The sequence below is a fragment of the Adiantum capillus-veneris genome, chromosome 1 (assembly GCF_014529385.1).
Source record: "Adiantum capillus-veneris isolate H3 chromosome 1, ASM1452938v2, whole genome shotgun sequence".
NCBI classification, from domain to species: domain Eukaryota; kingdom Viridiplantae; phylum Streptophyta; class Polypodiopsida; order Polypodiales; family Pteridaceae; genus Adiantum; species Adiantum capillus-veneris.
In genome coordinates this window covers 86,521,021-86,544,151 of record NC_140931.1, presented here as the reverse complement: position 1 = coordinate 86,544,151, position 23,131 = coordinate 86,521,021, and the positions used below count along the sequence as shown (strand labels likewise).

General features: G+C 40.4%; 1 protein-coding gene across 1 annotated transcript; it reads right to left on the bottom strand.

The window, feature by feature from the left end:
* Positions 1 to 627: 627 nt before the first annotated feature.
* LOC147465108 (uncharacterized) lies at positions 628 to 2,070 on the bottom strand. The gene is made up of 7 exons (XM_086511003.1): positions 1,899 to 2,070; positions 1,702 to 1,727; positions 1,569 to 1,613; positions 1,453 to 1,467; positions 1,387 to 1,393; positions 809 to 957; positions 628 to 672 (listed from the first exon to the last, which is right to left on the bottom strand). The coding sequence occupies exons 1-7, from the start codon at positions 2,068 to 2,070 to the stop codon at positions 628 to 630; spliced, it is 459 nt and encodes a 152-aa protein (XP_086367129.1).
* Between the last annotated feature and the right edge of the window lie 21,061 nt (positions 2,071 to 23,131).

The following is a 23,131-nucleotide window of genomic DNA, read 5'->3' as shown; positions in this document are numbered from 1 at the left end:
ATCCCCCACTTAAAGGCGAATGTGTCACATAAGTGGTACTACTATAGGACCTAGTAGTATGTATAATAGGTAAGGGACTAAACTTGTCTCAACCTATGCCCAATGGCTCTCTCACACAAATTGTGTTGAGATGCTCCAAGCTCTCCTAGTGATGACATCAAATAATTGAAGCAATCAATAACCAATAGCCTCAAATTGGGTACATCTTGGCTACAAGAGAGACTACCAGAAGAAGACCGACTGAAGCGATCAGCAAGCACAAACTACACTTTGGCTACAGGAAAGATTGACCAAAAACAAACAACTGCAACAAATGGAACACACCCTTGCTTGCACCAACTTCAACATCGAACGTAACCAAAAATGATCGAATAATTGAACCATCAACAAGCGAAAGCCTTACATTGGCTGCACTTTGGTTGCAACAAAAACTAACCCAAAAACAAACAACTGCAACAACACAAACCCCTGCTTGCACTTATTATTGAACGTAAACCAACATTGCAACTGTGATCATAATTTTACAACCTACAAGAGGTGCTATTCATATAAAAACTATAAACAACAAGCCACTACTATAATCAGATTTAAAATAGTAGCAAGACGTGTTGTTCAAAACAAAAGTGTCTACAACAAGTTTGTCTTTATCAAAGAGGAGTTGTCACGGTATATCTATCAGAACCATTCAACAATCAACTCAACATAGACTATCCAAAGAAGGATTCTTCAAGTCCTCACAAAAAAAGGATTTGTTACGGTTTCAATTTGAAAGTTAACAAAGATGAAGCATAGCTCGTAGTTTCCATACCCTAGCAACTTGCAAGAAAGAAGCAAAGAGTATGATCCAACAAGGGCGTTGCACTTGACCATACAAGAAATGGTGCCAAAATAAGAACAGAACACAAGGCATTGAACAGCCACCTGAGAAAAACAGCTCTACCACACACCAACGGACCCCTGCCAAACAACAAAATGACAATGAAATGCCATTTAAGATTGCAAGAAATTAACGCCCGTCAAGTATTTTCCATGGTAATAAACATAATATCCATCATAGATACAGCACATACATGTGTGTGTGTTTGCACACAATATGGACCTGTACGTGTGTTTGTGGACGTGTACATACATACATTTATATCTGTATGTATCCATGTATGTACATCAATACATGCATAATACATACATGTACATACATACATGCATACATGCATTTGTATCATAGAGATGGTATATGTAGATATATCTATGTGTCTGAGAGAGAGAGAGAGAGAGAGAGAGAGAGAGAGAGAGAGAGAGAGAGAGAGAGAGAGAGAGAGAGAGAGAGAGACCAATGCAAGTTTCAAACATCTTAAGCAAAAAACACATAAAGACAAGGAGATTTACTAGTAAACTGGTCCGTCCATCATGAGCTCTCTGCATCCAGCTTCAGATTCAGCTCGTTGCCAAAACCTTAGTTAGCAATCCCTTTTCATATCAGAGATTAGGATTCACCCCTCACAAACTTTAAAGCTTGGACATATCAAATTCATATTCAAACTTTCAACAAAGGCTTTGCGAACAACTACCTCATGACAAGTACGCTGCGAAGACGTGCCCTCATGCGCTCTACCCTGAAAGAAGAAATGAGTAAGGTTAGAAGCTTGACATAAGAGTAATAAATAAGGAAAAGGTGAATATATTGTCAAGGTGGAGAATAACCTTTGTGGAGCTTGGAATTACAATAACTATAGATTTCCAATCCAGCCAAAAAATTTCAGATTCTGCATCATCCAACCAAACAAGAAGGGCCTTTCTCCCTGGCTCGTCAACTTCCACAATAAAAGCAGCCTTCATTTGATAGTCATCGGAGAATGCAATGACATGATCCCCATGCTCAGTCCATGGTGGGACATAACCTGGCTGTCCTCTTTGCGCCAATCTCCCTTGAACCTTATGCCCACTCACCTCATACATAATCCCCAGGCCATCAATAGGATATCTTAACCAAAAACAATTATGCTTGATCCAAGAAAGAGGTTGCACCATGTCCTTTAGATTATTCTTCTCACTTGTGGGCACGAGAGCCATCCATGTCACCTCATTCATGATGTAAATGCTTTGAACAGTAGATTCCATGACCATAAATAGCTGAAGTTCTCCTTCTTGTTCATGAAGAAATATTTTCTTCAGACGGCCTCTACATAATCCTCCTCCTTGTTGCAATGTTTGAGATAGCTTATCTTCAAAAACCACATAGTCACCTTGTGTATACTTACATCCATGCAAAAAGGCCTTGAAGTAGAACACACCCATATCATATATATTTTCTAAAGTAAGCAAAGTTGATCCATTCCAATTGTAGATAGAAAACAATGACTCCCTTTCAAATGCACTAAGAGTAAAAACCTTCTTCTCCTTGCCACCAACCTTCTTCTCCTTGCCACCAACAACAAGACCCTTGTTATTTACCAAGCCTTTGCAACTACTTGGAAGGAGTCTAGAACATGCATTCCATACATCTTTGGCTTTGTCCTCTGACGATACCAAAAGACTAGATTTCTCATGCCAATCAGCACAATCTCTTGGTACTTCTTGATCTCCATGTCCCTCTGGGAAAATGAAGAAAGAATTTACAAAATACTTATCTCTGTCAAAGCATCATGACCCATCTTTTCAACATGGATTTGTTTCCAAATCCTTGTAAACAAATGACAACAGAAGAACTTAGTATAAGAAATCTCATTTTCCTTGTTATTGGTGGGTATACTCAAGTAGCCCAAAACACATCTCTCAAAAGAAAAGCACCAAAAACAATCGTGCGACCCATGTCTCAAGATGTCATCAAGCATTTCTCCATTACCTGAAAACACAACAAATAACATAAATATGCATGCATGAATTTGAAATGATATGAATTTTGTCATAACTAAAACAAGGACTAATACCTACAACATGTTCCAAAGGAGAGCTATTTGGACCCTCCCACTCCTCCAATAAGATGCACCATGAAAGCAAAAGAGATCGACAAACACTTATGTCATCTTGGGTCCATCCTTTTTTTGCCACTCAAAAAAATATGTGTGAGATATCAATAAGAAGCTTTCCAAGGACCACATCTTCTTGGGAGATTCCATTGACTACATTTAGAATATGGGGCAAACACCACTGAATAAACTTTTGGCAGTCCTCTGCTTTGAAAATTTTGTAGTGTCGAGAAGGATGTCCTGGCCATCATCCACTATTCAAAATAGTCTTGGGTATTGCCCTCTCCACCTCTTTCACAACCATATCAATTTCCTCTTTCACTGATGTAGAAGCGGTTGACAACAATTTTCTAAGGTACTTTTGAAACAAGTTAAGAGACAAGATGTGCATGGAATCATAGACTAAGTCCTTAGAAATGTCAAAACCATACAAGTGATAGAGTCTCCAAAGTGTAGACTCCCCCGATAAGCCCCCTTTTCTTAAGGTCTCCTCCTTTCTCTTCTTTGTCATGCATCTCTTTTACTTTTTTATAGTCCTCCACATCTTCTCCACATGCCTCTTCTTTGGCGGATACCTGCCTTGGAATCTGTTAGCATCATAAACATACCAATCACCCACAAGTGTTGCCTTTGCCTTGTCTCGCCTACAGAACCTCATTCCACCATGCTTCACTTGCCCAAGTTTGCATTGAGTAGGATGATCTCCCGTGCATAACATGAGAGTGCTTCTCAATGTGACTCTTCCACCTTGTAGTTTTCCACTGATATCACTAGAAGGATATGCATAATGGAAATCAAAACCCTCCACAAAATATTTTCCAAGATCCAAAAGCAAAGGATTCAAGAATGCACCAAGTATATCGTTATGCTTTATCTCCAAGTCTTTATGAGATAGAGGTAAAAACAACACGGGTAAAGATACCAAAATTGATCTTTTGCCCCCATTCATCACCATTTCAACTACGGTGCTATCTTTCATCGTTGTAGAAGCGGCTTGGAAGCCATCCCAATGTAGCATGAGAGAAAATTTCGAGGATCCCCCTTTACAAAGAAACAAAGAAAAATGTAACTTGATAATGATAAGAAAAAGGCATAGAGCACAGAGTTAAGATGAACCACTAGATAAATGTTAGGAAATAAGACGTAGCTAAATAGATTTGAGTGATGTAGATTAATGGAGAGAGACAGATTTACATACACGAGATTATAGAGTAAGAGTGGGAGAGAGTACACACGATATACGTGGTTCACCCAATGTGGGCTTTAGTACTTCAAAACAAGAAGTAGTTACAAAGGGATTATACCCTTAATGGAGCTCCCGCCTTGCTTCACTCTCACCACCTCACACTCACCTTGTTGCGTCAACTTCACACACTATGAAATGTGTGTAGAAATGGCCTCCTTTTATAGGCCAAAAGCGCTGCCCTCTCTTATGAGAGGCAGTCATGTGTAGCCGCCCTTGTGCGAATAAGTCCAAATCGGACCCTCCAATCCGCCCATGTGTGGCCGCCCTTGAGAAGACAAGTCCGCTTTTGAATTCGGCCACCGGACACAGGCCATTGACTTCCGACCACCGCCCCCGGCCACCGACGGGTGTTTTCCGACCACTTTTCGGCTGCCGCCCGGCCATAATATTCCACGAAAAGGAATATTCCAGCGAGGGAAAAAAAAAGTCTCGGGGCTTCCGCCCCCGAGGCCCCTAAAGTTGCCCTTGATTCTTGACTCTGAAAATTTTGCTTTCCAATGAGTGATTTTCCGTCACGCACGATGGCTTCTCCTCATAATGGGGGCCTTACGTACAAATGTGCGCTTTTACCACAGAAAATTACAAGGGTAAAGCAGGCTCCATACTTAACAATCTCCCACTTGGAGACTGATCTCCAAACCAAACCTGTGACTGCTTTCCATTCTGGCTTCTTATCCTTGAATGCCGATTGAAGATGAGTAAAAGCTCAACTTCTCCTTGTTGACCACCTTTGTAAACATGTCTGCAGATTTTCACTTGTATGCACCTTTCCTAGCTTTAGCTGTCCCTCTTCCAAAAGAGTGCGTATGAAATGATATCTCACCTCAATGTGCTTTGTCCTTGAATGAAAGGCTGAGTTCTTCACAAGATGGATAGCGCTTTGGCTATCATTGTACCAGAAACAAACTTGTTTCAATCCAAGCTCTTCTAAGAATCTGTGAAGCCACAGAATTTCTTTGCTTGCCTCCGTCATTGCTACATTCTCTGCTTCCGTGGTAGAAAGTGAAACCACTTTCTGCAGCTTTGAAGCCCAGCTTATTGCTGTGCCTCCAACTGTGAACACATAGCCAGTAGTGCTCCTTCGAGTATCTTTGTCACCTGCCATATCTGCATCAGCATAACCTTCTAGAAAAATATCATTTCCTCCAAAATACAAAGCATTTGTTGTTGTCCCTTTTAGATACCTAAGTATCCACTTCACAGGTTGCCAATGATCTTTACCTGGGTTGTCCATGAACCTACTCACAACTCCCACTGCATGTGCAATGTCTGGCCTTGTCCAGACCATAGCATACATTAGAGAACCTACCGCTGCAACATATGGAACTTTAGACATATAGGCTATCTCCTCTTGTGTCTTTGGACACATATCCTTCGTTAGTTTAAAGTGACCAGCCAAAGGTGTAGAAACTGGTTTTGCATTTTTCATTGCAAACCTTTCTAGTACCTTCTTGATGTAATCTTCTTGAGATAGATTTATTGTCTTCTTCGTCCTGTCCCTTGATATTTTCATACCAAGTATCCTCTTTGCAGCACCTAAATCTTTCATTGAAAAAAATTTAGACAACTCCTCTTTTAGGTCTTTGATGTCCTGCATGTCAGCACTTGCAATCAACATGTCATCAACATACAACATTAGGATGATGAATTTTCTATCTCCCAAATTCTTCGTGTAGACACAGTGATCCGAGTTGCATCTTGTGAATCCATGATCCAACATCCATCGATGAAACTTCAAGTACCATTGTCTTGATGCTTGCTTTAAACCATAAAAGCTCTTCTTTACTCTGCAATCCATTTTCTCCTTACCTTTTACTTCATACCCCTTTGGTTGAAGCATGTAGATTTCCTCCTCTAAGTCACCATGAGGGAATGCCGTATTTACATCCATTTGCTCGAGATTTAGATCATGAGCAGCCACAAGGCTTAAGACAAGCCTAATTGAGTTCATTTTTACAACTGGAGAAAATATTTCATTGAAGTCAATACCTTTCTTTTGAGAAAAACCTTTTACCACAAGCTAGACTTGTACCTTTTCTTCCCACCTTCTTCTTCCTTCACCTTGTACACCCATTTGTTTTGAAGTGCCCGCTTACCTTTAGGCAACTCAACCAACTCCCATGTTTGGTTGCGATGTAGTGAGTCCATCTCCACTTGCATGCTCTTCGTCCATTCTTCTTTGGATTCATGTTGCATAGCTTCTTCGTATGATTCCGGCTCTCCAGAATCTGAGATCAAGAGATGGTTGAAGGAAGGAACAAACCATTCTGGAGGTCTACTTGCTCTTGTAGATCTTTGGGGAATAGGTTGAGGCTCCTCATTTGGTTGACATTGTTGCACATTGTCACCGTTTGCAGTCCTTGAGTTCTTCACCGTCCTCAAGCTCCATGTACTCATCACCTGTTTCTCTTGTTTGTTTTCTTTCCAAGTAATCTTTGTACATATTTTGTTCGTTAAAAATTACATCCCTACTTCTTAAGATTTTACCATCTTCAAGATTACATAGGCGATACCCAAAGTCACCTTCTCCATAGCCAATGAAGAAACACTTTTTGGACTTTGCATCTAGCTTTGATCTTAGGCTTCTATCTATGTGCATGAAAGCCTCACACCCAAACACTTTGAGAAATGCATAATTCACCTGTTTACCTGTTCATGCCTCTTTTGGAACTCCCCCATCCAATGCCGTTGAGGGTGACCGATTGATTAAGTACACACGCGTACTTACAGCTTCCGCCCAAAGCTCAGGCGGTAGGCCTACATGTAGCCGCATGCTTCGTGCTCGCTCCATGATTGCCCTGTTCATCCTTTCCAAAATCCCATTCTGTTGAGGTGTCCTTGGGGTTGTCCTTTGCCTCCGAATGCCATTGCTAGCACAAAAGCTTTCAAAAGCTTGGCTGCAATATTCGCCTCCATTGTCAGATCTGAGGCATTTAACCTTGGTACCTGTTTCATTCTCCACAAAGGCTTTCCACCTTTGAAATATGGAAAATACATCGGATTTATTCTTCATGACATAAACCCATGTTTTTATAGTCGCATCGTCTATGAATGTTACATAGTACAATGAGCCACCAAGTGATGGTGTACTTGCAAGACCCCAAACATCAGAATGAACCAACTCAACTTTTTTTTTTCTTTCATTTCCTGATTTTTGAAATTTTACCCTCTTTTGTTTACCATAAACACAATCTTCACAGAACTCTAAGTCCACTTCTTTCAAACCTGGTAGAAGCTTCTTTGTTTGAAGGATTTGCATTCCTTTGGCACTCATATGCCCAAGTCGGTAGTGCCACACCGCACTGTTAACTTCTGTAGTTGCTGCACAAGTGAAGGTTGCGTGCTAATAGTACACAAGTAAAGTGTACCGACTTTTTCTCCCTTGGAAACCACCAAAGATCCCTTTGAGATCTTCCACCTTTTTTTCCGAATGGAATGTTGTGACCTTCATCATCCAATTGTCGTGTAGAGATCAAATTTTTGCGAAGAGAAGGAACATGCCTAACATCTTTAAGCTTGCACTCATTTCCATTAGCAGTTTTGACAGAAACTGTACCTTTGCCGACAATCTCACAAGCTTCATCATCTCCCAAGTATACATACCCAAAATTACCTTTGGTGTAGTCTTGGAAATGTTGCTTGTGTGGTGTGGCATGGAATGAAGCCCCGAATCTACTATCCAGGAATTAGACACATTGTCTAATGAGAGAATTAGAGCATCTTGCTCTACTTTACCTGCCACATTGGCCTCCGATGTTGGCTTGTTGTCTTGAGACTCTGTCTCCTTCTTCTTCTTAGACCAGCAATCCTTCTTGACATGGCCCTTCTTGCCGCAGTTCCAACATTCAAGAACTGACTTTGTGCGTGACTTGCTCAACCTTGAGCAATCACGACCCTTTTGGTTTTTGAACCTCTCCTTAGGCCTACCTCTTGTTTCCACTAACAGTGCAACACTTGATGATTCTCCTATGCTTCTCCTTCGTATTTCCTCGCAAGAAATAGAATTACTTACAGCCATCACAAGGCTGTCCCAACTATCCGGTAGAGATGATAGTATAAGGAGAGCTCGCACTTCGTCATCGAAATTGATTTTCACCGATCGAAGTTGACTTATGTTTGTGTTAAAGTCATTTAGGTGTTCTGCAACTGAACCATTCTCTCTCATCTTTAGATTGAACAAGCACTTCATAAGAAATACCTTATTGGATGCCGATGGTTTCTCGTAGAAGTCGTCAAGTGACTTCATCAAGTCCTCCGTGGTCTTCATCTCCGAAACATTGAAGGCCACCGTTGACACCAAGCTTAACCGGATTATCCCTGTGCCTTTCGATCAAGGACAATCCATGCTTCATCTGCCATTGTTGTGGGAGGCTCTTCGCAAGACCGCCTAGTGGCAAATAGAGCTCCTTCTGGTAGAGATAGTCTTCAATCTGCATCTTCCAATGTTGGTAGTTTTTGCCGTTGAACTTCTCAATCTTGAGCTTCCTTCCTCCGCCATACCTCCCACTCAAGTCAAGGAATCCTTTCCTTGACATAATTTAGCTACGAGCAAAGCTTGCTCTGATACCAGTTGTTAGGAATAAGACGTAGCTAAATAGATAATTTGAGTAGATTACAAAAATGTCTCGACAACATTTAGACAAAATGTCAGGGCTCAAGAGGAGCAAGGAGAGGATAAATTGGAACCACATGTTGTGGCTGAGCCTGAGCCACCTATTTTGCGTAGATCTGGACGTATCACGCGACCTCCTGATCGGTTTGTTCCATCTATGAACTATGTCATGTTGACTGATTGCAATTAGCCTTCATGTTACAAGGAAGCAGTGCAAATGAAGGACTCTGGGAATTGGCAATTGTCCATGCAGTCAGAGATGACAGCTCTGCATAAAAACCAGACATGGAAGCTAGTTAAATTACCACAGGGCAAAAAGGCTCTACCTTGTAAATGGGTTTACAGGTATAAGATCACCGCTCATGATAGTCAGCCAAAGTACAAAGCAAGGCTTGTTGCCAAGGGCTTTAAGCAAGAACAAGGCATTGACTTTGATGAAGTCTTCTCTCCGGTGGTCAAGATGACTACATTGAGATGCTTTCTTGCATTGGTTGCCATATTAGATTGGTGTTGCACCAAATGGATGTCAAGACAGCGTTCTTGCATGGTGATTTAGATGTGGAAATTTACATGCAACAGCCAGAAGGGTTTGTTGAGAAAGGCAAGGAAGATTGGTATGCCAGTTGTTAAAGAGTCTTTATGGCTTTAAAAAATCACCGAGGGCATGGTACCATAAATTCCACAAGTTTATGCTTTCTCAAGGCTACAAACGTAGTGAGTTCGATCACTGTCTATATACAAAGAAGGCTAAGGATGGTAGTTGGCTAATCCTTATTTTGTATGTGGATGACATGTTGATTGCTGGCAAGCACTTGGAAGAAATTTCAGCTTTGAAGTCAAAGATGGCAAAATCGTTTGACATGAAAGACATGGGTGAGGCAAGTCATATACTTGGTATGCTCATTGAGAGAGACAGATCAAAGAAGTTGATTTGGTTATCTCAAACAGAGTATATTGACAAGGTTTTTCAACGTTTCAATATGGAGAAGGGAAAGGCATTGAGTGTTCCATTGCCACCATATGTGAAACTTAGCAAACAAGATTGTCCTGTGTCTGAGGAAGAACAGGCTAAAATGGATAAGATTCCATATGCTTCTGCAGTGGGTATTTTGATGTATGCAATGATTGCTACTCGCCCAGACATTGCATTTGCAGTGGGAGTAGTAAGTCGATACATGTCAAACCTAGGCAAGAAACATTGGGAGGCAGTGAAAGGAATATTGAGATACCTGAAAGCTACAAAGAGTATGCGTATATGCTATGGGAGTCAGGAGCTAAGTGTAAAGGGTTTTACAGACTCAGATTATGCAGGTGACTTAGACAACCGAAGGTCTACGTCAGGGTATGTCTTTACATTGGCTGGTGGAGCAGTATCATGGCATTCTAGATGACAAGATTGTGTTACTCAGTCTACTACAAAGGCTGAATATGTTGCAGCATCAGAGGGATGCAAATAATCAATATGGCTTAATCGACTAGTAACAGATTTGGGAATCAAAGAAGAGATGCCCGTGTTATATTGTGATAGTCAGAGTGCTATACAACTGGCTCGGAATCCAATTTATCACTCAAAGACAAAGCATGTGGATGTGAAGTATCATTTCATCTGGGAAATGCTCAAGGATAAGAAAATTCATCTTGTCAAAGTTCACACCACAGAAAATCCTGCTGATCTACGTACAAAAGGACTTCCCTTAGAGAGCTTTGCGCACTTTCACAAGCAGTTAGGTGTAGGGTAGTACATCACTTCTCTACATCTCTTGTATATTAGCTTGTATAGTAGCTTCTCTCACACTAAAAGTACGACATTGGACTTTAAGTGGGAGGTTGTTGGGGTATAAAGCCCAATGTGGTCGCCGAGGTAAGTGGGCGGGCCGCCAGGTATGTACACATATTCTTTTGTAAAAACCTAATAAGAACTCACTATGCTCTACACATTACAGTAGAGCGTCACCATATCGTCATGCTCTTCTTCTCGCACTCTCTCTCGCGTCACACTTACGCTCGTACTCCTTCAGATTCCATCAATATCCCACCATCTCTCCTCCACCATTCAACGTCTCTGTGGCCTTGAACAACGCATCCAAAAAATGTGAAAAACCATCCGACTCTCCACTGTTGCCACCATCCACAAACTTCAATTGGCCATAACTCTATACTTACAACTTAGATCGACAACCCATCAATTCTAGCTAGCTCCACACACTACATACTTCTCTTGAGAACTTTGGTAAGCCCAAAAAAGTTCCAGATGGCATGCCTACTGAGGCAGTTAAACTGGCACTGACCTAGCCCTTGAAAAAACTTCAAATGGCCATATCTCAAGCATGTAGACTCCAATTTTCAATCTCAAAAGATACACATGCTCCATAAACTAAACACTCTAGTTATATACACTCACCTTTTCTATGACCACCCATCTGCACCTATCCATCCCGTACGAGATCTGCAAGGCACTCCACATTCAAATTCCAATAACTTCCACCCTATAGCTCCGATTGAGGAGTAGTCTTGACCGGTTTGTAGAGCACCTTGAGCACTACATCTTACCACATGACTCCACCACTTTGAACACCTTGATCTACCAACCTATTTAGCCGATCATGGAGCCTTTATGGCCTAAAAATACACCTCAAGCATACATTCCAGCAACCACTTGCCTACCTAGGACCTCCACACCTACTTTAGCACTCGAGCATGCACTTGTAAACATACATAGCATTGTCTGTGCCTGCTCCTAGCTTCGACCATGTTTGATTGCACCAACGTGTATAAATTCTTCCAATATGGGTGTATACTAAAGGACAGGTGACAATCGAGTAAGAAATCTCTCATTATTAGAAGTCTAAATTTTACTATCATAAGATGATGTTTGTATCAAATAGGTGTTGTTGAAGTTTTGAGAAGGTGTGTACAAATTCAAGGCAAGATGCAAGTAATTACTAAAGCACACAGCCTCTCATTCAAAGAAGTCTGAACTAGAATCTTACTAAGTATTGATGGAGTTCTGAGAAGGTGTGTAAAAATGCAAGGCCAGATGCAAGTAATTACTAAAGCACACACTAGAAGTGGACACTTCCCTACTACAAGAAAATTCTTCAAGTTGGTTCATGGTGGTAGAGTATGATATCAAATGTTTGAGATTTTTTGAACACATGTGACATTTGTGAGAGAATGTGCAAGCCAACATCACTAGACATGAATTTGGAACAAAAAACAACCTATAAATTTGTAGCTGAGGCCATCAATCTAAAAACTATCAACCCTATATATGTGTCTAAGCAGCTGTTCACCATGCTTCTTGTGATAGCTTTGGACAATAAGTGTCCAATTAACCTAAGCACACTATTTTATGCTCTAGTGTGGTGTTTAGAGAGCAAAGCTAAAATCCCAACACCTGTTTAAATCCTCATATGTTTGGCAAGTTTTCTACTAGATGACTTGCAAGACAGGGCATCCCAAACTTCTGGCACCAAAGCCCAATAGAATATAAGATCAAACATTGGATCTAGCCAAATTAGAAGGGCAAGAAGACATGTAACATGAACAGAGAGTGGACGGGGCAAGGAGATTTTGAAAATACCACAAAGAAAAAAAAACTATCAAAAGAATATTGAGACTAGCTCATCGCCAAAGAAAATAATCCAAACAAAAGAAGGCACAATGAACCATTAAACTGGTAGGAGGGAAACTAGAATGCACGGCCATAGTACCACTATCAAGGAACCCCGAAGACAACCATCGATGTAAACCAAGAAATAAATGAATCTAAGAAGACACAAAATTGAAAACTACCACATTGAAACAAAAATCCCCAATCGCCACTGCAACAACAATTCAAAGGTTACCTTATAGACCTGAGGCCTTACAAAAGCAACACCTAGTGGGATATATTCAGAAATTTTCACTTCCAATGCCTTTATCCCATCATGCTTAGCTCATAGCTCAAGTTCCATCAAGTTTCAACTCATCAATACCACACACCTACTACAAATACCATACAATTCTCATGTTGTCAAATATGAAAGTAAGAGCATAAATGTGGATACCATTACCAATGGATGCATAGCCACAATCCAAACAGGATGGAATAAAATTGTCAATCCAGTGGGCCAAAAATCCGGAATCTATGTTCCCAAGGTGACCTTTGACATCGGCCAACTCAGACAATGGTTGGACTCAAGAGACTCAAAATTTAGAATTATAGTGGAATTTTGAATTAATCACACATGACAAGGTTTTGATAGTGAGCAAGTAGTTAACAAAAAATAGAGAAAATCCATCAAAGGATTGGAGCAGTAAACTAAAGAACTGGAAAATTTTAATTCCAATGAGAAGGTTAAGAAATGGAACCTAGGGAAATATCTGAAAGAGTACTAGTCTATGTTAGACCAGAAGCAACCAATTGTTGATAGTTTAAAGGAGGCCCACAATGTAATGAAGTAGTCCATTTTGGATAATTATATCCACTAGTATCTGGTAGATATCACAAACTTGGAAGAAAATCTATCCCTAACCAGGCGGACCTACAAAATCCGGTTGCAAACATGAAAGAGGACTTAGAAGATAACGCGACCAAATAAACAAGTGCTTTAGAAAATCAAGCAATATTGGAGCATCTCCAATTAAGACAAGATGAACACAAACAGGAGGATGATCTTAGTCAACATTAGATGGTCTTTACTTGTAGGAACAAGGAGGGGAAAATTTCATAATCCAACTATACAATTTCTCACTTATGTTGTGAATACGATTCCAACTTCAGTATATCATAGTACTTTCTACATGATTTGTTGTGCCTATAGATAAAGTATAGCTTGTGTAAGATCAAGCTGGTGAATTAGATTTCACTCCAAAAGGCAGTTCTCAAACTGACGTATATATATTGAACTCCTAGCTAAGAAGACCAAGGTTCTCAATCCATGCCATTACTTTAGATGTATTGTTCATATTCACTAATCCATACTTTTAGTGTTTGGTTAACAGGTCAAGGAATTGACTAGATTAATAGAGGTAGGGATTTTGGTGACGCACCTTTACCTTTTTTGTTTTCTAATGCCCTTTTTCCTTGAGGTAAGTATATGATACTTTTCCTCATCATAATAAGTATTCAATTTAATTTTATTTCATTTTTAAATATGCTTTGAATGAACTTTCACCCACTTATCTCTTTAGGTACATGACAAGGTCATGTTTGAGGAAAGGATTCTAGGGGTTAGTGTACGTAGTACCTCCTCTGTCAAGCTTCCCTTTTCATATGTTAACAACTACAGGCATTAAATTTATTTTAATTGATTTTCAATCAAAGATTATATGGCTACAAGGTTAGCGATCGTTTTTTTGAATGGCCACATGTTGCTCCTACTGTATATAAGGCTGCAAAATCTGGGCTTACGAATCAAGGAGATTGATTTAGCCAATTTGGAGCAAGGTTTATGATGGATGCCACCTTCACATAGTGAACATCACTATGTGAGACATATGACACATGTGAAGAATATGAGTCTAGGAGGATTGACACATGCACCTTCTTTCCTAATAATCTAGTGGGATGGAGTCACTAAGTGCTGATCAAGTCTCATAGACCATTTCAAGCATTTGATATAAGGAAAAATTTTAGTGGGGCCAAAATCTGTAAGGCGTAGCAGCGCATGTTTCAAAATGCTTGCCATAAACCATCCATAATCCAAAATTCAATCATAAATCATAATCCGTTTCCCATGACATGGGTGAGGACTCCACCCCTCTTACGTGATACATAACCATTTTGCAAACCACTTTATCACACCAATGGTTGCAAAAAATTTGATAGGACAAACATACCAAAAAATAATCCAAGAGCCACACTAGCTAACACAACAAAAAAAACATAAGTGTATCAATAATTACAAGGGAAATCTCAGTCCTTGATCATAAGCCATAATCATCAATGAACCCAAGTGCCACACTTGGAGTTTTACTTGCACTCATTGTTGGCAAACTCATCCAATAGACATGGTCCTTAAAAAAAAAAATCTAATGTATAAAAAAAATCTGACGAGCAAGTAAACATAATCTCAAATCACCAACTTAAAATGTTTGAACTACATGTGAACAACATACCACAATTGTACATCTTCCTCCTTCTACATAGAGCTAGTTTTTTTTTAACTTAAAAGGATGAAAAAGCAGTACACATACGCACATGAGACATCCACACATTCTCTCTGAGATTTCCATGCACATTATAACCTCATTACATAACTATAATCATGACACAAAACAGTACACACAAGAGATAGTGTTTGACCCATGTCAATGCATCAAGCTCAACCCTGTAACATAGGTTATCATCATAGCATATCACTCCATTGATATGAAACTCAAGCTAACACTATGGTGAGAAAAGAAGCCTTTATATGCAAAGATAAGCACACATTCAAGTTAGAAAAGCATACATCTTCACATAAGGTCAAATTGGTGGAAACAACTCACCGAAACTAATCATAAAGCATATATAAACTTTATATCAAACCTGCAATCCCATACGGTACTGCTCTTTGGTAGCACCCTTACACGAGTAGGCACTCCCACACCAAAAGCACTTGCTAACTCATACTCTAGTGGTGGTCTAACTTCAATTATCGGCATATCCAAACAAGGTCTTGACTTCATTAAATGAGCTACTCTGTCCTATCAATACATATGACAGCCTTCCAAAGATTTTAATGTCTAAAAGAACTAAAACATGATTAGGGTTTAAAAAGAATTCACGTACGTTTGGTGCATATACACCACACATGAATCTTAATTATCACTTATGTTTGGAAAAAAAAATTACTTAAAGAAAACAGATGTTGTAAAACCATTTCGTTACATAATTTCATCATTGTTTTAATAATTTATTTTCTCAAACAAAAATAATTTATCTTCAAGCCCAAAAGGTCGACGTAAAAGGTAATACTAGCCAAGCCCAAAATGTCAAAGTAAAAGTTGTGGGAAGACCAAAAACCAACATTAGATGACGATCAAAATGTGTGTGTAAGTATCAGCTTTCAAGGGTGAGGTGAAGGCTGATTAGGAAGATGGAGGTTTTTGTCGAAGCTAGCATTGAAAGCACAGCCTAAATAGGCAATGCCAACCCTTCTTTTTGAGGAGCCCGGCCCTGTACAAGGTGGAATGATGCGCCATAAATGTTTTGTGTAATCGTAGAGATACATAGAAGCACCCGCCAGTAGAAGCACCTGGCTGCAGCTAGCGATGCAGAAGGAGTTCCGTGGGAGCGTTCGAAGCTTGATGTCAAAATCATCCCCCTCTAGCGCCATCCAATCTTGGGTGGCAAAGTCAAACTGAAAGACATGGATTCCGTATATTCAAGGTGCTCTAGATCCACGACAAGCAGGTGCTCACCAAGCTGCACCATGTGGAAGCGGAGGTCCTGCGAGGTGTGCCGCTGGCCTGCGTTATAATCGTGTGTAAGTACTATGGTGGCAGGCATAGATATCCTTGACCTAATTTATGTACCCTCATAGAGTTGTATATATGGCATAAGTGGTGATCAAATCGAGGGATTATCCGCCTGAAGAAAGTGATACGAGGCCCTGAACTTATTGTACTAGTGTCGTGCTTGTAGTAGAAGCTGTCAAAATTCTCGCTATCGTTGTCAAACAGGTTGCCAATATACAGCTCTTCTCACCGTGTCTGTGTTATGAGTTCATAAGTCTCCACTCGCACTGCTCCTACCAACACAAGAACCAGAATCAGGCAGGTCTGTACCATGCCTCCATCACCTGCTCTCTGCTCCATGCGCGCCATCCTCCATCCTCTAGTGAATGTGGCATTTTGATCTGGTGGAAAGGCATCGTGCAAAATGCGAGAGAAGGGAGTCAAGGGCTTGCTAATCACCAGCGGCTCTGATACGCTATTCTTGTGGCCCTTGAAGAACTCCCAGCACACTATGTCTCCCTTGCCACCGACCACTAGCGATATTAGCGGCCTATTAAACTCCAACAATTTTTTTTCTGGAGCGTACTTTTGTAGTCCATAAAGCTTCATAGTTCATATAGATTCCTTGGATTAGGACATTGGAATAGTCTTTTGTATTAAAGATTCTCCTATCGAGAGAGACTTGGTACAATACAATCTTCGTGTTCCTTGTGATCTAGGTGATGCAATGAAGATAGAAAGCTTCATGCATCACGAGCATAACATAGACTTTGTAAAACGCATTAACCACCCCCGTCCTCAATCCCAAGGCCTCAAACACCTTCAAAGGTGGAGAGAGCTAGAAACATTCATAGGAGAAAGAAGTAGTTCTTCACTTATCATCACTCTTCTTGCTTAGCATACATAATAGCATAGTAATGAAGATGGAGAAGCTGGAAAGCTTAAGCATTGGAGCATGGCTCTTGGTTGGATTTGCATTCCATAGACAAGAGTGTTGGTGTAGGCTCTCAACTTCTCTACGAGCTTGGAGAAGGAGATGGAGCTCTTGCAACTTTGCAACTCACACAATGAGTGTGTGTGTGTGGGGAGAGTATAACCCCCAAGCTAGCCCCCTCCTTGCTTTGGTCGATCCCCTCATCTAGCTCTATCTTGTACTTGATTGGACCTCCTCAAGCCTGGCCAATCACATGCTTAGTGCATATCAAGCAACAAGGGTAGCCTTGGGAAAAGTGCCCCCTTTCCCTTTGAGAGAGAGGACTTGATAAATGCATAAACAATGAATTCAATTATCTTGCACTTGGACCCTGGCCAATCACATGCTTAGTGCATATCAAGCAACAAGGGTAGCCTTGGGACAAGTGTCCCCCTTTCCCCTTTGAGAGAGAGGGCTTGATAAATGCATAAATAATTAATTAAATTAACTAAATTATCATTGTACCCCCTTGGGATAGGACAATCAATAGGATTTAGGGATACCATGAGGGAAACATGAAGAGGATCTTGACAAGTGTCCTAGATGCTTTCTTTGTACCAAGATTGGCTTGTGTGAGTGTGTGTGTTTTCTCTCTCTAGCTCCTTCAATGAGGGCTCTCCCCCCCTTGGGTAGGGATATTCTTTGAATATTTGAACACCTTAACCCCTCAATCACCTTAGTTATGGAGCACATTAGCACCTTAGTCATTAAGCACCTCAAGCACCTTAGTCAGCAAGCACAACAAGCACCTCAAGCTTGGGCCGGGTTCCGACCTCAAGCACAGTCCTAGCTTACCTAAGGTCAAAGGCCTTTTAACACTAACCTTTGGAGGTCTTTCATGAAGCTAACCCTAAGGTCTTTAAACTCCATTAGCTAGCCTTGCGCTTTGACAGATCATCTCTCATTTGGACCGCTTTACCATTGGCCCAGTGTTGAGATAGATCTGTAAGCACATGTCTATATTCTACCCTCGTTCCCATTTATTCTCCCACATTAAATGATCTTCCATGAGAAAGAAGTCATCAAAATTGTGTCTCTTTTGGATGAAGCTTTGGAGGGGTTCCATGCTATATGAGAAGGATACTCAAAAATTTGACTTGGGACAACAACTTGATGAGGACTCTTTTGAGCACTCTCAAGTTCGATGACCGAGAGTGAATGCGGTATCCATAGCAACTCACAATGGTCTATCTTCTATGATATATGAGTATGCTATCAATGCCGGATTTAAAGATGTGGTTTCAGCCCTTTTACTAGGGAAGAAGGAAGAACCATTTACCCTACAAGATGGTTATCTTCTCTATGACAGGCTATGCATTACTAACTCATCACGTGAGAAAGTAATGTATGAATCTCATGCTCCTCCTTATGTGGGGCATAGAGGCTAAAAGGGATAGAAACATACTGCTATTGGCCTGCCATGAAAACAAACATACAAGAGTATGTTTCAAAATGTGTGGTATGCCAAAAGATGAAGTTTGATAGAGGGAAGCAACCTGGATTGCTTCAACCTTGGCCAATTCCTAATTCACCATGGGACAGCATATCCATGGATTTTATCTTTGGATTGCCCAAGTCTTTCCATGGGAATACAAGAAATATGGACGATAGTGGACAGCTTTAGCAAATAAGCATGTTTCATACCTATCAAAAAGACTATCAAGGCCCATCAAATGGCGACCATCTTTATATCAAAAATCTTCAAGTACCATGGCTTGCCAATGTCCATAGTATCAGATAGTGATCCTAGAATGACCAGTAATGTCTGGAAGGGTCTCTTTGAGAATTTAGGTACAAGGCTAAACTTCTCTTTGGCCTATCACCCCGAATAGATGGCCAAAGTGAAATAGCTAACCTAACAATTCTTGATCTATTAAAAGCTCACGTTACAGAAGTAGATCAAAAGTCCCAATGGGAGAAGTAATTACCTTTAGTGGAGTATGCTCATAATAACACTGTATATACTTCCACAGAAAAAGCACCTTTTGAGGTGATGGAGGGAAGATTAAAAAGTCCCCTGCTACTCAAGGTACATGGGAATATCTTTGTTGCATATGAATATAGCCGAGACCTGCAAGAATCTTTCCAAAAGATTAAGGATGCTATATCCATCTCTCGGCAAAGGCAAATGGCTGCTAGTGATAAGCACAGAAGAGCCATGGCCTTTAAAAAAAACGATTGCCTTGCTTAAGTTTCCCAAGGCTCGATTAAGGCACACGACGGGCAAGAATCCTACGGGGCACCAAAAGTACTATGATAAGTTAGCAAAAAGGTACTATGGTCCCTTTCAGATTCTTAGAGCCAATCAATGAGATGGCATATCAGCTCAAGATTCCCAACCATTGGCTCGTCCACAATGCCTTCCACATGAGCCTACTAAAACCTTACAAAGGAGAGCCACCTCAAGAAGCAACCATTGAAGACCCACCAGAGATCGAGGACCAAGAAGAGGTGCCGCAACCCGAGTCCATTCTCCGACATGAAGACAAGGTATTGAGAGGTGGTAAGACTATCCGATGATATCTTATCAAGTTTAAAAATTATCCTTTTGAAGATACTAGATGGATGCAAGGCATACAATTAAAGGATAACCTAAATCTTGTCAATGCTTACAATGATTCCCTAGAATAAGCAAATGTAATATGTATAAATGAACAAAGTTTTTGTCTTATAAGACTCTTTTTTTTCTTTATTGTGCACAAATGTTAATAAGTATGCATACTTAGGATCATGTTTGTGGAGCCAACGTCTCCCAACACCAAGTAGAGCTTGTTACTCTACCATGGAAGATTGATACGGGCTAATGTGCAGACATGCTTGCACTAGCTAAGGCTCTCAAGCACCAAATGGACTAGTCATCCATTCTGGAGCAGTGTCGTAGGGATCCTCTAGCCGCTAAGCAAATGGACTAATGACTAGGCTTTATCTTCTCTACCTCATAGTCGAGTAAGACTATAATTTCAAGAGAGCGATAATGTCATAAAAACTAATATCTAATTCTTCCAAATGATTTTATCATGTTAAACTGATCATTTAATATGAGGAGGTAACAGGGGAATTAAAAGCTAAAATATTGGTACGGCTGCCAGAACGGTCTCAACAGGGATCCAAAGGAGGGAAAACAGGGATCCAAAGGGGGACAGTCTGCAAAAGAGCAACGTGCATCATTGGAGCTTAAAATACCTAAGGTTTAGCTCCATTAAAACTTCCATAGCAGCCTGAAGGGTTTATTCAGGAGAATGCATCTCATGAGGAGCTAGTATGTAAGCTCAAAAACTCACTTTATGGCTTAAAGCAGGGTTCAAGGCAGTGGTATCATAAATTTGATGCATGTATGAGGTCTCAAGGATATAAAAGGAGCGAAGAGGATCACTGCTTGTACACACGAAAGCTAGATGATAGCTCGATGATCATTCTAGTTTTGTACGTTGATAACATGCTTATCGTTGGGAAATCCATTGCGAAAATTGCAACTTGAAGAAAACACTTAGCAATAATTTTGCAATGAAAATTTTTGGGGGTGCTAAAACTTTCTTGGCATGCGAATCAAAAGAGATCGCAAACGTCCTATTATTGAGTTATCTCAGGAAACATACATTGAGAAAGTTTTGCAGCGTTTCAATATGCAGGGGGGGAAAGCGTTGAGTACTCCAATGCATGCATTCTTGAAACTCAGTAAGGAAGATACACCCAAATCTGATGTTGAGCAAGCTGAAATGGCTAAGGTATCATATTCTTTGACAGTGGGCAGTCTCATGTATGCTATGGTGGCCACAAGACCAGACATTGCTTTTGCAGTGGGAGTGGTGAGCCGATATATGGCAAATCTTGGCAGCAAGCATTAGGAAGCAGTGAAGCACATTCTTAGGTACCTCAAAGGTATGGTCGGCAAGTGTTTACGCTTCGAGAACAGTGATGCATCCATAATGGGTTATGCGGATGCAGACTATGTGGGTTGTGTTGACAATAGAAGATCGACATCTGGCTATTTCGTCATATTTGCTGGAGCAGCAGTATCTTGGAGGTCATGTCTTCAAGATTGTACGTCATCTTCCACTACGGAAGCAGTGTACGTTGCATTATCGGTGCAAGTAAAGAGGATGTATGGTTATCTCACTTGGTCAGAAATCTTGGCATTGATGAGACTCCAATGATATATTGTGATAGTCGGAGTGCTCTTGCATTGTCAAGGAATCCCGTGTTTCACTCCAAATCGAAACACATTGAAGTCAGGTATCATTTTGTGAGAGATTTCTTGGCCAAAGAACTCATTGATTTGGTCAAGGTACACACTGACGACAACCCAACAAATGCTTTGACAAAAGGCTTAGCTTAGAGCGGTTTACACATTGCAGTGAGTTGATGGGTATAGGTTAAAGCCACTAGATTGCTTCATGGTTGTACATATCAGGTCACTTGGGCTATGCTGGCCTTAAAGTGGGAGTTTGTTGAGATTCAGAAACCTTGGCCAGACATACCACTTACTACTAACCCATCTACTCACTTAACTATTATACACTTATTCTTTAATACAACAAAATAAGGAGTTGCAAAACAGGATAACGTTGCCGTGCGCTCCACCCAAAGCAGGTCTCTCTCTCTCTCTCTCTCTCTCCTCTCTCTCTCTCTCTCTCTCTCTCTCTCCTCTCTCTCTCTCTCTCTCTCTCTCTCTCTCTCTCTCTCTCTGTGTGTGTGTGTGTGTGTGTGTGTACTCTCGCACTTGCACTCGCACACGCTTCCCACGGCACCTTCATCGATGTTGTGTGACTCAACAATACTTGGTTAGACATCCATATATGGAGAGTCATTTCCAATGTCTGTCTCTTTTCCATAAGCATAACTATAGTATAGTGCGGTTTAGTGATTTGTGGTGTCATCACAAGTGTTAATGATGGATCCTCTTTATCCCACATACCCTCTTCACCCTTAAGAGTACTAAGCTCTATATATATAGTTTGGCCCTCACTCTTGCTTTCACCAAAGGAGGAGGCTATGGAGGATGTAGTCTCTACATTTTATATATATATCAAAGATCGGGGCTAGTTGGGTTTTTCAATTCAATTTTTCTTTCCAAGAAGAATTCCGTCCCCCTCTCTCATGCAGGCTTTTGTTTATGTTATTTTTATTTATTTATTTTTAACATGAACCTTATCACTTCAACAATTAAGAACTGAGTGTGTGGTTTGTGAGTGAGCTAATAGCCACGAGCTGACTATGTACTGTGATGGTGGTAAATTATAATGATAGTAAATGAGCTTAATAGATCTAAAATTCCATGTGTGCTATTATTGAAATATAAAAACACACAGATAGAGCACAAAACACTGAACTAATAATGGAAAACACAGAACCTGAAACCCATATATGTATAGAAAGACACCAAAAAATGACAATACATGCACCCTTCCCAACCTTTCCTACAGAAAGAATATAACAAATGTAAATGTTTTTTTAAATGAACAATATTTTTGTCATATAAGACTAGTTCTCTTTCTATTGTGCACAAATTTAAGTAGATGCATGCTTAGAATCATGTTTGTGATGTCGATGTCTCCCAAACACCAAGTAGAATTTGTCACTCTACTTTGGGAGTATGATATGAACTAAAGAGCAGACATGCTTACGGCAGCTAAGTCTCCCATGCACCAAATGGAGTAGTCATCTTGTAACATTTAATGCACTAGTAACTTGTGTGTGGCGGAAAATGATAACATAGTGAGCATTCCATTAAGAACAACTTCCAAATGAGCATAGAGAGAGTACTTGATTGGAGAAATAAACATAGAAATTTACACCTAGCTAGTTTGGCATAGACAATACTTGAGAAGAGAGAGAAATAGAAAAATTGACAATAGTTGAGGACCCGATCTACATGGAGCCAATCCCCCCTCCAAAAAGGCTTTTTATTA

What these genes read in the sequence shown, in the direction of transcription:
- LOC147465108 (XM_086511003.1), bottom strand. Translation starts at nt 2,070, where the DNA reads ATGGCTCTCGTGCCCACAAGTGAGAAGAATAATCTAAAGGACATGGTG. An exon ending in GGCGCAAAGAGGACAGCCAG is followed by an intron (nt 1,728 to 1,898) that starts GTTATGTCCCAC and finishes GGAAATCTATAG; the next exon opens with TTATTGTAATTCCAAGCTCC. An exon ending in TAATTCCAAGCTCCACAAAG is followed by an intron (nt 1,614 to 1,701) that starts GTTATTCTCCAC and finishes TTCTTCTTTCAG; the next exon opens with GGTAGAGCGCATGAGGGCAC.